We start from the raw sequence: 18,681 nt of genomic DNA, 5'->3' as shown, positions 1-18,681 counted from the left end.
TTGGTAAGTGGTAGCTATCAAGAAGTTTGTTCATTTCTACTTTCCAATTTTGTGGAGTACAAGTTTTAGAAGTATGACCTAATGATTCTTTGGATTTTCTTACTGTCTGCTGTTATGTCCGTTTTGTTTTTGTTTTTGTTTTTGTTTTGTTTTGTTTTGTTTTGTTTTGTTTTTTGGTTTTTTGAGACAGGGTTTCTCTGTGTAGCCTTGGCCATCATGGACTCGCTTTGTAGACCAGGCTGGCCTCGAACTCACAGCGATCCGCCTGCCTCTGCCTCCCGAGTGCTGGGATCAAAGGCGTGCGCCACCACGCCCGGCTGTTATGTCTGTTTTTGTCTTTGATTTTGTTAATTTAGATAATCTCTTTTTCTCTTTCTCTGCCTTTTACTTATTTTGGATAAGGGTTTGTCTATCTTATTGATTTTCTCAAAGAACCAACTCTTGGTTTCATTGATTCTTTGTATTGTTCTTTTTGTTTCTATTTTACTGATATCAGCCCTGAGTTTTGGTCTACTCCTCCTGGGTGTGTCTGCTTCTTTTTGTCCTAGAGGTTTCAGGTGTGCTGTTAAGTCACTAGTATGCGACATCTCTAATTTCTTTATGAAGACACTGAGCACAGTGGACTTTCCTCTTAGCCTCACTTTCATTGTGTCCATAAATTTGGGTATGTTGTGCATTCATTGTCATTAAATGGAAGCCCTTCTTTCTTTATTCCTGCCTTCACTCAATGATCATTCAGTAGAGAGTTGTTTCTGTTGTTTCCATTGCTGAAATCCAGCTTTAATCCATGGTGGTCTGATAAGAAACAAGGGACCCCCAGTTCCAGAGAGATTAACAAATTCATCTTAAAGACCTTTCATAGGGCAAGTGAAAAGCTCTGGAATTGGACCAGGTGGATCACATTACATATACTGAGGATGGTGTTGACACCAACTTCTCAGTGACAGTCCAGGGTAGAAATTTCCAGAAGTCAGAGAGAGAGCAACAGAGCATAGAATAAGCAGGCACGTCACCTTACATGTCCCATCTACAACTGCATCCAGAAAGACTGGGGCACAGAATCTGCTGTCTGGTGTTGATGGTGCGATTTACCTTCATTCATTGGCAACACACACACACACACACATTCTCTTCCCCTGAGCCCCCAACTTCAAATACCTGTTCATCTTCCCCATGTGGGTTCTTGACAGGCAGGCATAGACGGGCTCACACAAAGTCCTCATCCTCATACAAGCCTTCTCACTTGCCCTTCGAGTCTTCCCATCTCAGCTAATGACAATGACATCCTTTCTGTTTCTCAGGCCAGAAAACTAGGAGGACTCTTTGTCCATACCCTGCAGCTTCACACCAATCCTGTCGGCATTGTCAAGCTGTATCTGCACTCCACTCGTCTCTCACCACTTCTCCAAACCTCATCCTGATCCAAGACTCCATCTGTTTTCACTTGGATTATATTATTACCATTATTACTACTATTATCACTTTGGTTTTTCAAGACAGGGATTCCTCTGTGTAGCCTGGAGCTCACTGTGTAGACCAGGCTGACTTAAACTCATAGAGATCCACCTGCCTCTGCCTACTGTGAGTGCTGGGATTCCAGGTGTGCACCACTGCTGCCTGGCTAAAATGAAAACTTTTAAGAGTAGAAAATTTGGAAAGTTGGTCTATTTTATTTAACAATATATTCCTTGGGCTTAGAAAAACGGGCCGATGAGATGACCTAAGGGTAAAGGGTCTTGCCCTAAGCCTGGTGGCCTGAGTTTAATCTTTAGGACTCACATGGCAGAAAGACAGTAGTGACCCCTCAACTACACCATAGTGCTTGAGCACCACTGCCACATAAATAAACGTAATTAAATTTATTTTCTTTTTAAAAAGAAAAAGATGACTGACACTAGTAGAAATAAGTATTTGATAAATGAGCTAATAAATTAGTAAAGGTAAACATTGCTTTTAACAATGAGCGCAAGCTACCATTGAGGAAGTGGAGAGACGGGAGTGTGGCCATGGTGTGGGACACAATGACACAGATGGCCATGAGTCTTTGATTTTCTGCTCTGTGTACAGAAGGAAGAGCCAAAAATCCCAAGTACTGGAGAAGGGGGCCTCTTCCAGGAAGCAGCAGGAAGAAGCCTTAGGATCAGTTCCAGCCCTCGGCTTTGAAGGGAACTGTTAGATGGAGCAGGTTGTGAGTTGGAAGAGAGGTCTCAGCTGGCACTAAAAGCTAAAGCAATGGGAAACTGGTGCCTGTGCTGTAAGACTGTCCATGGCTGGGACGGAACTCTAAACTAAACAAAGTCAGGTTTTCTTTTTTCTTTTTTCTTTTTTTTTCTATTAAATACCACAAGGCTCACCAGAGCTATGTACTAAGTCTGTATTCGGTTAATTCAGTCAAACTTTGAGGATTTTAAAAAACTAAGCAGCAACTGAGGGCAAAAGGCTATCGCTTATCACTTAAGTGTGCTCATTTTTTTTTATAGAGTGCCAGCCAAGGCTACACAGAGAAACAGAGAAACCCTGTCCTGAAAAACCAAAATCAAACAAACAGCAACAAGAAAGAAAGAAAAATAGTGTGCCCTTTAATATTTGGATCCTCAATGAGTTTGGACTAAAAGTCTTGGCTGGAAACTTGCAACGTTCTTTTTTGACTTGACCCACACTTCTGGAGGTCTCATAGTTTTAATCACCACCCACTCACTTGTCTGGTTACACAGGCCAGACTCAGAATCCTCTCGAGTTCTCCAAGCCTCTAGCACCGGGACCCCTTTACTCTATTTCCTAAATATAGTCAGAATCTCCTTAACCCCATTCTTCACAAGTCATTTCCTGCATGAATTACTATGCCTAACTGGCACCCTTCCTGTCCTTTTATTATTTTATTTTATTTCAGTTTTGGAGGGCACCACACATTCTATGCAAGTTCTGTGCTGCTGAGCTTCAGCTGAAACCCAGAGCAGTCCTTTAAAGAGTGACATCTCTGCTCTTCAGGGGCTCCAGGTAACACCCAACTCCTTACTGTGGATGCAGAGTGCTGTGCACACCTGCTACTGAAGCAGTACAGCATGGATGGAGAAGTGAGGCTAAGTTTGAATGTTAGCACTACATTTTACTAGCCACGACCTCTCTCTTTACCTCTGAATGTCTCAGTTTTCTCATCTGTAAGATGGGTATAATAACGGAAGCTGCCTTGTGGAATTGTAAAGACTGAATGAATAAGGTCGGGTGTGGTGGCGCACGCCTTTAATCTCAGCACTCGGGAGGCAGAGGCAGGTGGATCGCTGTGAGTTAGAGGCCAGTGTGGTCTACAAAGTGAGTCCAGGACAGCCAAGGTTAACACAGAGAGACCCTGTCTCGAAAAACCAAAAAGAAAGAACGAAAGAAAGAAAGAAAGACAGACAGACAGACAGAAAGAAAGAAAGAAAAAGATCGAATGAATGAATATGCTATACACAGAGAATCACAGTACATACATTTAGTGTAATTATTAGCTGTTACCTCCAGGCTTCCTTCCCCTTCTTCTCTGCAATGGCTGTTCTCCATTAGACAGGCCCTTATAGACATCTGTAGGAGCTGTGTCAGGATTCTGCTTCCAGATCTGCCTACAGCCTTTTTTTTTTTTTTTTTTAACTTAGACTCCTCTTGCCCACGTCCTCCTCTTCTCTTCTACCTTCCTCCCCTACTTTGGTTTCACCATCTCTTTTTCACTACCCTTTCCAGAACACGGAGGCCTTTCCTGCCATGAAGCTGCATGGCACCCAGGTAAGGCCACCAACCGTCAGGACGCCCTGCCGAATTTGAATGTCAGATAAAGAATAGTCTGCTGTTACAGTATAATGCTCCGTGTAGTGCTTGGGTTTCAGATGAACGTTTTCCTCATAAATATGTCCTATACAATATTTGCGACATTCTTACGAAAAATGCATTTGTTGTTCATCTGGCGTTTTCGTTTAAATGGATATCTTGGTCCCCACCCCCTTCCTGACAGCTTTGAGATCAGTGGCTCCTCTGTTGTTACCCTTATGGAATTTCAATACCTGCTCCCTGTGTTAGACTCAGCAAGCATCCCATCAATAGATGCAACCAACTGAAACTCCAGGCAGTGTCTTCTGGGATTGACTCTAAGCACAGGCAGACCCCTTGCAAACAAAGCATTTTCAGAATGAGGATGTCCTTGAGAGCCTCACATCCACAGGAAGACGGGTTGATAAATCTGCAGTTTACCCAGCCTAATAACATAATAACATCGTTCACTCACTCCTCCAAAGCAGGTGCGAGATGACCCTACTGTTTTACATTCAGAAAGGACTTCCAAGTTTTCACATGGATTTCACTGGACCCTCAAGGCAAGTAATATTCTCCTTTTACAGGAAATAGAGACGGAGTGAGGTCTTGCTGACCATGGCCATAAAATAGGGACATTCCGACCCCTATAGGTTTACTTCCCCCTCTTTTCGGCTGGGCCACTAGGCAGAATCAGAGCGATCCTGGATCTTTCCCCCTCGCTCAGAAAATGTCTAGGAAGGAGCCTGATACGTGATCCTTTTTCTGTGGATTCAGTTGGTCTTCCCATATGGGAAGCCTGAAACAGAAAGCCCGGCACCCCCCCCCCCCCCCCACCTCAGATGCTCCTCAGCTAATCCTGTGGCACACACAGATGCTGTGATTTAATTAGGACAAACAGGTTCCTTCAGAATTACAGAGAATTGAAACAGGCGTGAGACCCTGAAATCCATCCTTTCCCCTCAGCTGCTTCTCCGCAGGATTTGCACGGAGACTACAAAACTTTTCAGCTTTTGAGGGGAATGAGTCGGATGGCCTAGTGTGCAGATTTCACGCCGGGAGAGGGGCTGGGGAGCTTCTGTCAAGTTCGGGCCTGAGGGTGTCTAGTGTCGTGACCCTGGGAAATGACTATAAGGTCAGTTAGAAGCCCTTTATGCGCCAGGGTCTCGTCTCCAAAAGTGTTACAGTCTCTCCTGAGGATTCAGGGTAGAGGAGTCTACATTGGATCAGGAGAAGATGATCTCATTCTCTGTCTGTCTGTCTCCTCTGTCTCTGTCTCTGTCTCTCTCTCTCTCTCTCTCTCTGTGTGTGTGTGTGTGTGTGTGTGTGTGTGTGTGTCTGTCTGTCTGTCTGTCTGTCTGTCTCTGTCTCCCACCCCACCCCACCCTGTTCTGTGCGTGCGCCCCTCCCCCACCTCTGTATCCCTTTGTTTCCTCTCCACCTTGCCCAGTCAGTCAGTGGGCAAGGAATAGCCTAGAAAGGCGGAGGATTCAAAGCTAATGACCCAAAGCAGAACACGCTGTGAGCAATTCGACAGATACACCACCTGTGGCATTAAGTTCTTAAACAGCTGCAGCCTCGCGGTCTTTGGCTTAGGATGAAAAGCGCGGAACAGAGTGTTCAGAAGGCAGTGGACTTGCTGTGCGACGATCATTTGAGGCAGTTTTCTAGATAGCTGTTGCCTGCATGGGCTCCCACATAACATGTTTATCAGAGGCTAGTAGTGTGCCAAAGCCCGGCTCCCCGAGACCAGCGGAATGAAATAAAATAGATGCAAATGATTTCCCAGCCATTTTATGGATCACTGAAGAAAACTGTACTGACAGAATCTAGGCGGATTTTGGTCTGGAGCTCAGATGCAGGCTCACCGGGGTAAAAGATGATAGCACCAAGCCAGACAATCTAACCAAGGTTCGGGTTTCGGAGCAGCTTTTCTCTTTTTTCGCTCTGCGGGTAAGGCTCACCTGGGTGGGCGGTGATCTTCACGCCCTTCCACTCAGCGCGCGCAGCTGGCGCCAGGACCCGGGCTGCGGTTGCCAGGGTGACGCGGGACGCGCGCGCAGCCCACAGCTGAAGGCGGGTGCGAGGCGCGAGTTGCAACGCCTCCTCCCCCTGCGCTACCGCGGGAGCCACGCGTTGCCCGCACGCGAGGGGAGTGGCTCTGCCTAAGGGATAAGCCCGGGGCTCAGCCAGTGAGAAGCCGGGGGAGTGGTGGAGGGAAGGCACAGGCGGGCTACTTAGAGCTGCGCCAGCTGCTGGACGGGATCTTTCGCCCAGCCTTCACCCCAGACACTCCTAGGCCCGCCGCGCCCGGGAGTTGTGGACTCGAGAGCGGCTACCGATTGTATCATGGTGACCCCTTGCCCCGCCAGCCCCGCCAGCCCCACCGCGGGAGCCGGGAGGCGGGACAACCACCAGAACCTCCGCGCCCCGGTGAAGAAGAGCAGACGCCCGCGCCTACGGAGGAAGGAGCCACTGCAGCCGCTGAACGCGTGTTCGCTCCCGGGAGACTCAGGCGTCTGTGACCTCTTTGAGTCCCCCAGCTCCAGCTCGGACGGCGCGGACAGCCCCACAGCGCCTGCGGCGCGGGACTGCAGCGCCCTACTCGGCTCTGCCCAGCCCTTGACCGCGCTAGATCTCCAGACCTTCCGAGACTACGGCCAGAGCTGCTACGACTTTCGCAAGGCGCAGGAGAGCCTTTTCCACCCGCGGGAGTCGCTGGCGCGGCAGCCACAAGTGAGGCGCTGCCTGAGCCAGACTCCCAGGCCATCGCGCTTCTGCCTCTCGATCGCTCGCTCTCGCTCGCTCGCTCGCGGCTGTCTGCCCATCGCAGCGCCCTAGTCGTTGTAGCCCAATATCTGCCATCAATAGGAGCAAAAGAAACTTACCAGGGTTGGGTCACTGACCTCCCTCTAGACGGAGAAGAGTGTGCGCGCGCGCATGCGTGGCGCGGGGGCCGGGCATCTGAAGTATGGTGGTAGAGTTTATTAGAATGCAGAGAGTTCGACAGTTTCTAGGCTAGAGCCCCAACCCCTAAATTTGTTTGCACAATGCAAAAACAAACAAACAAACAAAAAAAACAAAAAACAAAAACCTTCCCCTCCCCCCTTTCCTTCCCTTTGACTTGCTGAGAGGATTAGACCCGGAGAAGCGTTTAAAGCTCGGTGCACAGTACCAGGCGCGAGCCCAGGCATTGCGGAGCGCCTAGTCTCAGCCAGGCCCGGACTCCCACGTGTTTCCTATTTTTCAGTCATTTAGCTTTTTTTTCTTCTTCTTCTTCTTACCTCCACGGATTATCTTGGCCCGGTGCTGCAGCACACTTCCCGTCTCCTTCCCGGCAGGTGACAGCAGAATCCCGCTGTAAGCTGCTCAGCTGGCTCCTGCCGGTCCACCGCCAATTCGGCCTCTCATTTGAGTCGCTGTGCCTGACCGTGAATACGTTGGACCGGTTCCTCCTCACGACTCCGGTAGCGGCAGATTGCTTCCAGCTGCTCGGGGTCACCTGTCTGCTCATCGCCTGCAAGCAGGTACTTCCACCAGGAGTAGGGTGGGACTATGTTTGCTCCCAACCTCTCTTCCACTCCCACATGGTTTAGCGTTGGGCTGTTTGGCTCACCTCGCAGATGCTCAAAGATCTTTCCTCATCGTAGCCTTAACGTCGTATTCCCCCCCCCCGCCCCCCGCTCAGAGTAACAATCCTTTCAGACCACAGAGATAGGCTGTAGCTAGCCTCCCACCCAAAGCTTTATGGCACTTGTCTCTAAAAATTATCCTTTTTAAAATTGCGCGCGCGCGCGCGCACACACACACACACACACACACACACACACACACTTGGCGATCACTCTTTTCATACGCGGGCGGACACAATACACACATAACTTCTCTCTCTCCCTCTCCCTCTCCCTCTCCCTCTCCCTCTCCTCTCCCTCCTCCCTCTCCCTCTCCTCGCTCCCTCTCCTCTCCTCCCTCTCCCTCTCCTCGCCCTCTCCCTCCTCTCTCCCTCCCCCCCCTCTCTCCTCTCCCTCTCCCTCTCCCTCCCTCTCTCCCTCCCCCTCCCTCTCTCCCTCCCTTCCCCCCCCCGCCTCAGTTGGGCTGTAGATAGAGAAGCTGTACTGAAAGCAGCCGTGTGTGGTTTAAGTGTGGACTTGTGGAAAGGTGAAGCTTGTGTAGAAGGGTGTAGAGTTTCAGGTACCAGTTTTCTAGGTGGCCTTGGGCGGCGGAACCCACCCGGCCGGGAACTTGAGCACACCCTATGTCGTAGGTAGAGGTGCACCCACCCCGAGTGAAACAGCTCCTGGCCCTGTGCGGCGGCGCCTTCTCCAGGCAGCAGCTGTGTAACCTGGAGTGCATCGTGCTGCACAAGCTGCACTTCAGCCTGGGCGGGCCCACCATCAACTTCTTCCTGGAGCACTTCACTCACGCGCGCGTGGAGGCGGGTCAAGCTGAGGTCACCGAGGCTTTAGAGGCTCAAACCCTGGCTCGGGGAGTGGCGGAGCTGAGCCTGGCGGATTATGCTTTCACCACCTACACCCCTTCCCTGTTGGCCGTCTGCTGCCTGGCGCTGGCGGATGGAATGCTGCGGCACCCGAAACCCCTGGACCTTCGCCTGGGAGAGCACTCAGAGGCGGCGCTGCAAGACTGCCTGGGCAAGTTGCAGACGCTGGTGTCCATCAACAGCACCTCCCTGTCTCACATGCTGCCTCCCCAGATCTGGGAGAAGTGCAGCCTGCCCCAGAGTTGGAAATAAAAATCACACCCCTTGAGCTCCTTTTATTCCCTGCCCCCCAGCCTGCCCCGGTTCTGTGCCTTCAGGAGTGTGTGCAGTATTGGTCCAAAGAAGTTCAGGACTCCTACTTGTAAATAGTGTACGAAAACAGAATCTTAGTTTATTTATTGTGCAGTATGCAAGGGCAAGGTGACAGTCCTGGCTATTCGAAATGGCTGCTGTGGGTGTGTCTCCACAGGTGAAGTCAGTCAAGGTGGTTGTCAATTTCAGAGTCCCTCCCTTGCCCCCACAACTTTAATCTGCAGCTACCTCTGTGAAAACAATCTGAGAAGATTTTATATAGGCCACGGTTCCAGTAATCAGACAAGTCAGGGTTGCTTGTCAGTATCTTAATTCCCCCTCTAGTCAGGAGGCTGAGCTCCCCCCCCCCACCTCCCCTCATAGCCGTGGCCCAAGGAGTATGACACAGAGAAGTCATTGTAGTCTGTCCAGAAGGGCAATGGCTACACCCACTGATGTGGAGCTGGGACACTTTGGGGACCGGGTAGGGCACACTTAGCAGTGGGCAAAGCTAGAGACAATCCCTGGTGCAACCCAAGAAATGTTGGGAGGTTTCTGCATACTGTTATAGCTGTTGCAGCCTGGGCCATTTCCTCTGAAGTTAACAGGCATGGTTCCTTTCACACTGCTGCATGAGCCGAAGTTAACAAAAGCATGCTGGTAATAAAGAATATACTGACTACTTGCAATGTATCTTGTATGTGTTCAACATTTATTTCACTCCTCAAAAATGCTGCAAGGCATTCTTGTCCCACTTTCCCGAGAATGGCCTGGGACACAGGACTTAGAGGCAATATGATCAAGTCTTACCCTTAGCCATGTTGCTGTACTTCTCCCATTTATGTCCTTGGGCATTTTTTTTTTTTTTGGTTCATTTATTTTGCCCCCTTATAGTTCTTTTTTTTTTTACATATACACTTATATTATTACACATATATACAATAAACTACATATAACAAGAACCATAACACAATCAGGAATTATATAAATATTCATAGTGTTTTGGCTATTTGTATTTGGCAGCCTTGACGAAAACATCTTTCCTGTTTTGATGAGTCTAAAATTCTGAATGTAAATCAATCTTACATCTTTTTTTTTTTACTTTACACTAAATTTTATTCACAAAACAATTCACAAAAGCTCCTTTGCCAGCCAGAACACTGGTACCAGTGAGTTTGCAATTCAGTGAGAGACCCAGTGTCAAGGCAATCAGGAGGCTTAACGAGTAAGTCATCCACCATCTCCTGTGCGCAGTTAGAACTCCAGTCCTTGGGCATTCTTAAACCCTCTGTCTGCACAGTCTCCGCTTAGCACTCCTGAACCCCGCAAGGCAACATGCTAATCAATTTGTTCTTTGCTTCTAGCCTTGATGTAGGAATCGCTTTATGGACGGGGAAACTGGGCTGGGAAGGCAGAAGCTTCCGGGAGGAGGTGGGCTGTCGCTCTGCGCTTGTCACATGATTTTCGGACTCAGTCATTAATCACCTGTAGGCCCCGCCCCTCAGCTCCACCACCTGCAGCAACTTCACCGAACCTTACAGTGGACTTCAGGGTTGAGTTTAAATGAAATTGCTTCTGTGGTGGGGTGGAGAAGGCGGTGATCACAGGAGTAGCAGTGGAGTGGATTGGCTAGGAGATCTTAGGCCCACTTCTCTAAAAGTGCCACCGGTCCTTCGGATTGATCACATACTTCCATGGCCAGCACAGGTCCTAGCACAGAGAACCCTCTAGAAGCAATGGGCACCCCTTAGCCTGCACAGCAGTGGGAGAAGTTATGCAGGAAAACAGACACAAACCTAATTAGGGTGAACATGTGGTTCAACGTGGGTTTTTTTTTTTTCAAGTTTGGTATTTGTATGATAGAAAAACTTAGTTTTGCATAAGAAATCCCAGTTTGTACCTTTGCATTTAGAATGTCAGAATGTATGGTGAATACAAAGCAAACCTAAAGGTTTAGAGCCTTCGAACCTCTCCAGAGACTGGACCTCACTATGGGTTCCTTGGGGGGGCATAAGGGGGCTCCTCCATATATTGATATGCTAATCTGGCTAGAGCTCTCTTCTTGGGAGTGGGACACTTTGATGGTGAAGGAGGCAGTGAGGGCCCAGTCACCTCTCTGACGTAAGTATGTGTGGCCCTCGGTTGACAAGGGGGTCCTTGAAATCTAGCCCTTGTGGAAGGAAGCAGCTCTGAGGGTTATCTTCACAGTGTCTTAGCCGCCCAACCCCCTCTGACACTTCCATAGCTGTCTCCTAAATTTTCCAGAATTAGAGAACAGAGCTAGGACAGGCAGTGGGAAACAGGAAGTTTAGCTGAAAAGGCTGCTATTATTATTATTATTATTATTATTATTATTATTATTATTATTATTTTATTATTTTATTATTATTATTTTGTTTTTCGAGACAAGGTTTCTCTGTGTAGCCTTGGCTGTCCTGGACTCCCTTTGTAGACCAGGCTGGCCTCGAACTCACAGCGATCCACCCGCCTCTGCCTCCTAAGTGCTGGGATTAAAGGCGTGCGCCACCATGCCTGGCCCAAAGCTGCTTTTAAAAAGAACCTAATTTGTCTAAGCAGACAACTACTGACTGTAAGTCAGCTCACCTTTACAACTCTGCTGAGGCAGGTGTTATGTTTTGTTTTTTGTTGTTGTTGTTGTTTTTAAGGCAGAGTCTGGTCTGGCGGGGATCTAATCTCCATCCTTGTGCTACACACACACACACACACACACACACACACACACACACACACACACACACCAACCCAGATAAGGCACCTCAACTCAGCTCCTGTAAATAGAAGTCTTTATCCACCCCCATTATCCACCACTTCTGAGAATATCTCGCTTCTTATTCAGCGAACAGGCACAAATAAAACGTCTTTCACTTGTGTTCCTAGACGTGAGGCAAGAGCAAGGTGCCAAGCAGAAAAGTGCACAAATTCATATTTCAGATGCTTGTTCACACTGAACTGATTTGAGTGGTCCCCGAAAAGGTTCCCCTCACCCCTAGATGCTCCATTCTGAAGACATATCTCTAACAGAATCCAATTCTGAAAGATGCTTCTTCCAGAGAGAGGACTGACTTGAAGAGATCTGTGAAACTGCGGGGCTGGGGGAATGGGGAAGGCCGGCCATAAAGAAGACTCTATATGCTGAGAGAGCCGGCTGAGGCTACCAGGCTTTTAGGGGATTTGGAAATGTCCACGGTAGGGGTTTCCAGAAACTGAAATAAATGTCGTAAATGTCACCTCTCCCCCCCCCCCCCCCCCCCCGCCTAACACAGTCTTTTTAGCTCAGGTTGGCCTATGAGCCAGTATATAGCTCAAGCTAGTCTCAAATTCGCAGCAATTCTCCTGTCTCAGCATTGTCATTTTCTTGATTTAAAAAAAAAAAAAATGCTTAGGCACCACGATTCTTGAGGAAGTTGCAAGACTTGGGTACCAAGCTTTTTTGTAAGTAAGAATGAGAAAACAACGCCGGGCGTGGTGGCACACGCCTTTAATCCCGCACTCGGGAGGCAGAGGCAGGCGGATCACTGTGAGTTCGAGGCCAGCCTGGTCTACAAAGTGAGTCCGGGACAGTCAAGGCTACACAGGGAAACCCTGTCTCGAAAAATCCAAAAAAAAAAAAAAAAAAAAAAAAAAAAAAAAAAAAAGAGAGAAAACAAATGAAATTCATACTGCTGAAAATCCAAAATGCTATTCAGAGTTGAGGGCAGTTTCTGAAATCTGTAGGCTGACCTGGGAAGGCCTTCTATTTCCCCCACTTGAACCTGCTGGGCAAATTCCGGAGTCCGTTTTTGGCGATTGTTACTCCACATTTATTGTGTGCCTGTGAGAAGAAGAAAAAAAAAAAAAAAATCAAAGAATCGTTAACTTCCCCCATCCCTGCTGTCAAACTGGAAAGCTAGGGACCGGTGGCGTCCGCCCTCCTTCCCCCTCTCCCCGCCCTCCTTCGCCTGGCGCGGCCTGGAAGCCGCGGCGCCAAAGGGAGCTCGCGGGCCCGGACCCCGCGCTCTCAGCTCCCGGGGGAAGCCCGGTTGCCAGGTTGGTTAACGCCTCCGCGGGCGCGCAGATTGTCCCGGGCTGAAGGCGCCACCTTTGGCGCTCAGGCGCGAGCAGCCCCTCCCGCGCAGCCCTTCTCCTCCAGGCCCTCCCTCTGCTACCTTCCACGGGCCGGCCGCCCATCTCAGGCACCAACAGGTGCAGCAGCGCTGAGTGTGGGTCTCCATCCCAGGATGGAGGCGTGCGAGGGCAGCGCAGCCGGACGCCGGGCCTTCGACAGCATCTGTCCCAACAGGATGCTGGACCTAACGCGGAGGCCCCTCTCCAAGCCGGGGAAGAAGGTGGGGATGCCCAATGCGGGCCCGGCTCTGGGAGAGTCTGCCAGCCCCACGCTCCGAACGCTGACCTGCGTTCCCCGTTTCTGTGCCCGGCTAGTTCCTTCCTCCCTGGAAGTCTTTCTCAGGATGCGGCAGCGGCAGCCCAGTATCGGTGTACGAGGACCCCCCTGACGTCGAGCCCGCTGCGCTGCCAGGTGAGCCCAGAGGCACCTGCATGACCCCTCGATTATCCATGCCGGGTGGGTGCGGCGGCCCTGGTTCGCAGCCTCTTCCCCCCACTCCCGGGCTCCGAGGTCCTGGTTGAGGGTCCTGGGGGCGGCCTGGCAGAGAGGCTTAGGTTCGCTAGGCGCCTGTCTCCCGATCTCCCCGAGCAGACCTCACCACCATAGACCTGCAGGACCTTGCAGACTGCACCTCGCTACTCGGATCCGAAACGCCTCCTAGTGGGGATTCTTCCGCCTCGCAGGTACTCTTTTCCTTGCGCGGATCCTAGTGACCTACAGACCCAACCGGAAAGGTAGTGGGTTTATTTCCTCAAAGGTCTCAAGATGGACTGGGAGTACAGGCACATACAGCAGAATGCAGGGAAGGCAAGCTTCCCGCATCTCCATTTCCTCCTACCTCCTAGTATGTATTAAATTCTTATTTCCGGAGCTGGTCTGGTTAACTTTTACTGCAAGGCATTTGGCAGCTGGTGGCCTGAAGAAAGACTGTCTTGTTTGTCATCCACTTCCCGCCCCTCAGGAACTATTTGTAGTTCATGTATACTAAAGGAGTATGGAAGTCACGGGGGGGGGGGGGAGGACAAAGGACGGACTTTCGGCAGGGGGCCATTTTAGAAGTCTTGCTCTGCTTGCTCTCCCAACATTCTAGTCCCTTGGCATTTGGGGGAAGAGAGACACCCCTCTCCTTCCCGCTAAACCTGTCTTCCATCTCTTACCATTGCTGCCACACCCCAGGCAGAGAATGGAGCTTCTCAGGGCTGGTACCTCAGAGGCCAGCGGCTTGATCGTCTTTGGTGGGACGTGAAGTGTCCAGAAGGACGGGTGGTCTTATCCGGGTGAAGCCCACAGGAACAAGGCAACTTCCGGTTTCCTAACAGAGGGTGCTGGGACCACAAGGCCCATGGGGACAGGCCCAGTACAGAGCCCTGTAGACTTCATGAGCACCATGACTCCCCTACCAGCCTCCTACCACCTTGGGGGCAGAGCTCAGGGACAGGTGGCACCCCAGAAACAGAACCCTAAGGCAAGTAGTGTGAGTGACCCTGCCCTGCAGAGACTGCTTATTTCTTTTTAGATCTAATGTTCAAATAAGGGAGTAAAAACAAGCCAGGGGCTCTGTCACCTGACCCAGAGTCCTCAGTGTCCAACAGGCGCTGAGGTCATCTGTCCTCTTTCTTTCATGAGGAAATCTGGTATTTTGGAAACAGGGCCAGAAAAAAAAAAATGGTTAGAATTAGGGTAAGTTTTGATCCCCCAAAAATATATGACTAGTTAAGAAGGGCTTTAGGAGCCAGGTGTGGTGTTGCACACCTGTAATCCCAGCATTCAGGGAGGCAGAGGCAGACAGATCACTGTGAGTTCGAGGTCAGCCTGGTCTACAAAGGGAGTGCAGTGTAGGCAAGGCTACACAGAGAAACCCTGTCTCGAAAAAAAAATGAGGGGAGGGCTTTAGGGAGAACAAAATGATTAATACCAAGAAAGAACCCATTAGTGGAACCAGTAGACGTCTCTGGTGGGTGTCTGGGGCGGATCCCCTCATGACACAGTCCTGGAGACTCCTTTCCTCTATTCCTAACACTGGCCTCCAAGGAAGTCGGGGATTCCTGAAAAGACAGACAGGGAAGTAGGCAGGAGGGACAGAACAGGCACTGGCATGCCAGGATAGCCCCTGGGTGTTGAAGAATCCTTCTCCTGGCTTCTGTTTATCTCTCAGTAAAAGAGGAGGCAGGGCCTGGACAGATGGCTCAGTGGTTAAGAGCACTGACTGCTCTTCCAGAGGTCCTGAGTTCAGTTCCTAGCAACCACATGGTGGCTCACAACCATCTATAATGCGATCTGATCATTCTGAATACATAATAAATAAATCTTTAAAAAAAAAAAAAGGTAGCATTCTGTGGGACCTGCCTAATTTTCACACTGGTGGGAGGCTTTACTGAGAACAGAGAGGAAAGCATTGTCAACACGATGTCCATCCCCGAAGAGAACAGGGGAAATGCCTGAGCCCCTCACTTTTTTTTTTTTTTTTTTTTTTTTTTTTTTTTTATCATTCCCTTCTCTCTCAGGAACCTGGGCATCCTGACCAGGCAACATGGAGGTGTGTCCCACCATACGAAAAGCCAACTCCAACTTTTAGAGAAATTTGAAGCAAAGCAAAACAAACAAAAATAGACACCACAGCAGCTGCAGCCCCTTGAACAGATGTCTTTTCATTGTATCCCTGGCCTCTTCAGTCTCCTTTTCTTTATGGAAGAAGTGGTTAGCACTTTAAGCCTAGGCTTGGGAGGCCTTTGTGCCAGCCCTGGTGTTAATGCTGTGCTCTTGTTCTCTGCTCTTAGAGAAGTAAGGATGTGGGGGGTGGGTTAAGTTAGAGGTGCATAGGTGCTTTAGAGAAAAGAGTCAGTATGGCTGCCTGTGAGGAAGTTCAGATGGACTGTCTGAAATCCAGCTGGGCTGGCACAGCCAGAGGATGGATGCTGCGCCTGTGGTATCTGAGACAGGCAGAAGCAGGACTCACAGGCTGTAGCCTAACCCACTTGCTAGGCCAAGGGAGAGCTACTGTTCTGTGGATCAGGCGAAGTGTGAGTTTTCTGGTTGTGAACCAGACAAGCCTTACAACCTTCAAGGATGTCTGTCTGTCTAGAATTGTTCTCCGAAGCCTAGACTTGGGGTGTTGACTGGCTTACACCCTCGGCTCATTTCAGAACTCCTCCTTGCAAACTGAAGAGGATTTCAACCTGCAGAATTTCAGAGACGCGGTGGATGACCTCATTGCAGGCAAGTGGCCCCCTTTGCAGTTAAATGGCAGAAGAGATGTCACCCTGAAAAGCCATATATTTATGATTTCATAGTGGTGAGGGTGGTCAGTCCAGCCACCTGTCAAAGACTGGAAAGCTCCTTTCCACCAAGGGATCAGTCTCTTCCTGAGGATATGTCCTCCCTATAATGGGGAAACCATGCCACTTGTTCTTTAGGGCTTCTGTGGATTCTGGAAATGAGGTCCCTATACTGTGAGGTGGTGGGACAAAAGTTAAGTGACAAAGGTCTACAGAGGAACAAAACCTTGCATGCCTTCTAGGCCTCAGCAGGCTTGCCTGATTTCCTTCAGGTTAGCTCAGCAGGTGTATAGAGCACTTGCTGTATATGAGCAAAATAGCAAGAAAGACCAGGGTCATGGACTTGCCTTCCAAAGAAAACCTCACACAAACCTAACCGTCTGGCCGGCCTTTCGCCCCTGCGGTTAGTTGAGCGCCATCTGGAGGCAGCTAATTCAGCTATTCCTTTCTCCCAGATTCATCCTCTTTGATGTCGGAAGGCGACTTTCCCTTTTCCCCTTGCGACGTTTCATCTTTCCCTTCCTGCCTCTCCCCATCTCTGGACCCACCTCCCCTGGGGTCTTCACCGCTGCCCCCACCGCCTCACGCTTCAGATCCGCCGCCGCCGCCACCGCCACCAACGGAGGAGTACTGGAAGGAGGTGGCCGACCAGAACCAGAGGGCCCTGGGAACTGCTCTCATAGAGAATACCCAAGTAGGGACACCGGGGGCTAGGAATTTTGTGGTGGAGACAGGGGCTGGCGTAGAGCGGAAGTCAGGAGTTGTAAGGGCTGGGGTGCGCTTCCGTGGACCCCGGTGGTTCTCATAGCTGGTATTGCTCCAAGTGGCCCAACCTGGTTCCTAACTTGATAAGTTGAGACGATGGAATCCCACAAGACTTTCTTTTCTCGGGACCGGTCTAGGCCAGGTTGGCCTCTAACTCCTTAAATGGCAGAGGATGACCTTGAACTCCTGATCCTCCAGATATGCATTGCCACTTCTGATTTATGTGGTTACAGGGGCCTCTAAGCCAGGGCTTCATGTATTTCATAAGTACTCTACCAACAGAGCTATGTTCCCAACCCACCTTTTTCTTGAACTCACTCACCATGTAGCACACACAGGTTTGCCTAGAACTTCAATCCTTCTGCCTCAGTTTCCCCTAGTGATGGGATGACAGGTGTGTACCATTGCTCTTGGCTCCCACCAGATTGGTAATACTACTAACAGTATTTATGGGGAAAATTTTTAAATGTGTCTGACTCTGTGCTTATCAATTTACTTTCTTCTCTCATCTGATGCAAGACAAACGCTAGACAATCTCACTAGGCCCATTTTATAGATAAATAAACTGAGGCATAGGATGCTGGAACTTCAGAGGGAGAACCTAGACGGCTCTGTTGTCCAAATCAGTACTCTTAACTACTATCCAACAACATACTAAAGTCTAACTGAAATACAGTTTATCCAACTACTACCCTTTTTAAAAAAAAAAAAAAAGTCAAATAATTGGCTACTGTTAGGCGAATAAAGGGTCCTCGGTCCTGATGAGACCTGAGGGTCTTAGTTTAATTCCTGAAGAGTATATACCCAGCATTGTGGCCCCTCTGATGTTGGATCTCCCACTGCAGCTGCACGTGACGCTGACGCAGAAGCAGGAGGAGATCGCTTCGCTCAGGGAGACGAACGTGCAGCTGAAAGAACTTGCCAGCCGGACCAGGCACCTGGCCTCAGTGTTGGACGTAAGTGGCCAGGCGCATGGGACAACGCCGTCGTCGTCGTCGTCGTCGTCGGAACTACACCAGTGCGCCTGTGTTGGGGTCCCTGGGTGTCCGCGGGGTAGTGCGCTCAGGGCTCTGCCTGCGAGGCTCCAGGCGAGTCCCCTGGCTTCAGGGCTCTTCTTTATCTCCCACAGAAGCTTATGATCACACAGTGCCCAGCCGAGCCCTTCCAGATCAAGGCAACGACGAAAAGGAGCCTGGAGGAGCTGCTCTGTGCTGCGGGACAAGCAGGGCAGGGTTGCTCGGAAGTGGACGCCATCCTTAGGGACATCTCTCAGCGCTGCGATGAAGCCCTGCAGAACCGCGACCCCAAGCGACCCAGGCTGCAGCAAGAGCCAGGCAGCAAGGACTGCAGCTCCAGAACCCTCCACGGAGTCTTCAGAGGGCTGCGCACCAACTGCAGCGCCAGCTCTGTGAACCTGAGGCACAGTGAGCTGGAGGAAGGCGGCTCCTTCAGCACGCCCATCCGCAGCCACAGCACCATCCGCACTTTGGCCTTCCCCCAGGGCAAAGCCTTCACCATCAGGACAGTCACGGGTGGTTACAAATTTCGCTGGATCCCCAGCTGAGCAGGGATGTGGTTTCCACACACCCCCTCCCCCAAGCACTGCCCTGTGTCCAGAGGGAAGCATCTGCAAGCAAGTAGGAGTAGGGAGAGCCATCCCCACATCTGGTTTCTGCAAACGCACGCTACTCTGGATCCCCCCCCCCCCCGCCCCCGCCCCACACCCTTGGTGGCGGAACAAAAGTGTCTTGATACTTGGTGCAATGAAACGTTCTGTTCCGAAGCACTGTGTGTACTACTCACCTTTTCACGGTGAAATTGGATGTATACACATGCACACGTGCAGCCATACACACGTCACAGTCAAATTTAGAAGTAGTTCTTTTTTAGCGCTTTGGTTGTTTGGGACAGGTGTCACACAGCCCAGGTTGGCCTCTGCCTTGCTG

General features: G+C 50.2%; 2 protein-coding genes across 2 annotated transcripts; both read left to right on the top strand.

Annotated features, from left to right (window-relative positions):
• Nucleotides 1-6,019: 6,019 nt before the first annotated feature.
• Nucleotides 6,020-8,563, top strand: Ccno (cyclin O). The gene is made up of 3 exons (XM_051172424.1): nucleotides 6,020-6,516; nucleotides 7,122-7,307; nucleotides 8,045-8,563. Exons 1-3 carry the CDS (start codon nucleotides 6,130-6,132, stop codon nucleotides 8,528-8,530), a joined length of 1,059 nt encoding a protein of 352 aa, XP_051028381.1. The 5' UTR covers nucleotides 6,020-6,129; the 3' UTR covers nucleotides 8,531-8,563.
• A 4,132-nt stretch (nucleotides 8,564-12,695) lies between these two features.
• On the top strand, nucleotides 12,696-18,354 carry Mcidas (multiciliate differentiation and DNA synthesis associated cell cycle protein). Its single transcript, XM_051172484.1, has 7 exons — nucleotides 12,696-12,915; nucleotides 13,010-13,106; nucleotides 13,287-13,378; nucleotides 15,839-15,911; nucleotides 16,426-16,664; nucleotides 17,581-17,691; nucleotides 17,865-18,354. The coding sequence occupies exons 1-7, from the start codon at nucleotides 12,808-12,810 to the stop codon at nucleotides 18,297-18,299; spliced, it is 1,155 nt and encodes a 384-aa protein (XP_051028441.1). The 5' UTR covers nucleotides 12,696-12,807; the 3' UTR covers nucleotides 18,300-18,354.
• Nucleotides 18,355-18,681: the final 327 nt, after the last annotated feature.

The sequence above is a fragment of the Acomys russatus genome, chromosome 30, assembly GCF_903995435.1.
Source record: "Acomys russatus chromosome 30, mAcoRus1.1, whole genome shotgun sequence".
Classification (NCBI taxonomy): Eukaryota; Metazoa; Chordata; class Mammalia; order Rodentia; family Muridae; genus Acomys; species Acomys russatus.
This window is presented reverse-complemented; position numbering and strand designations above follow the sequence as displayed.

What these genes read in the sequence shown, in the direction of transcription:
- Mcidas (XM_051172484.1), top strand. Translation starts at nt 12,808, where the DNA reads ATGGAGGCGTGCGAGGGCAGCGCAGCCGGACGCCGGGCCTTCGACAGC. An exon ending in GGGATTCTTCCGCCTCGCAG is followed by an intron (nt 13,379 to 15,838) that starts GTACTCTTTTCC and finishes GGCTCATTTCAG; the next exon opens with AACTCCTCCTTGCAAACTGA. An exon ending in ACCTGGCCTCAGTGTTGGAC is followed by an intron (nt 17,692 to 17,864) that starts GTAAGTGGCCAG and finishes TATCTCCCACAG; the next exon opens with AAGCTTATGATCACACAGTG.
- Ccno (XM_051172424.1), top strand. Translation starts at nt 6,130, where the DNA reads ATGGTGACCCCTTGCCCCGCCAGCCCCGCCAGCCCCACCGCGGGAGCC. An exon ending in CGCTGGCGCGGCAGCCACAA is followed by an intron (nt 6,517 to 7,121) that starts GTGAGGCGCTGC and finishes CCTTCCCGGCAG; the next exon opens with GTGACAGCAGAATCCCGCTG. An exon ending in TGCTCATCGCCTGCAAGCAG is followed by an intron (nt 7,308 to 8,044) that starts GTACTTCCACCA and finishes CCTATGTCGTAG; the next exon opens with GTAGAGGTGCACCCACCCCG.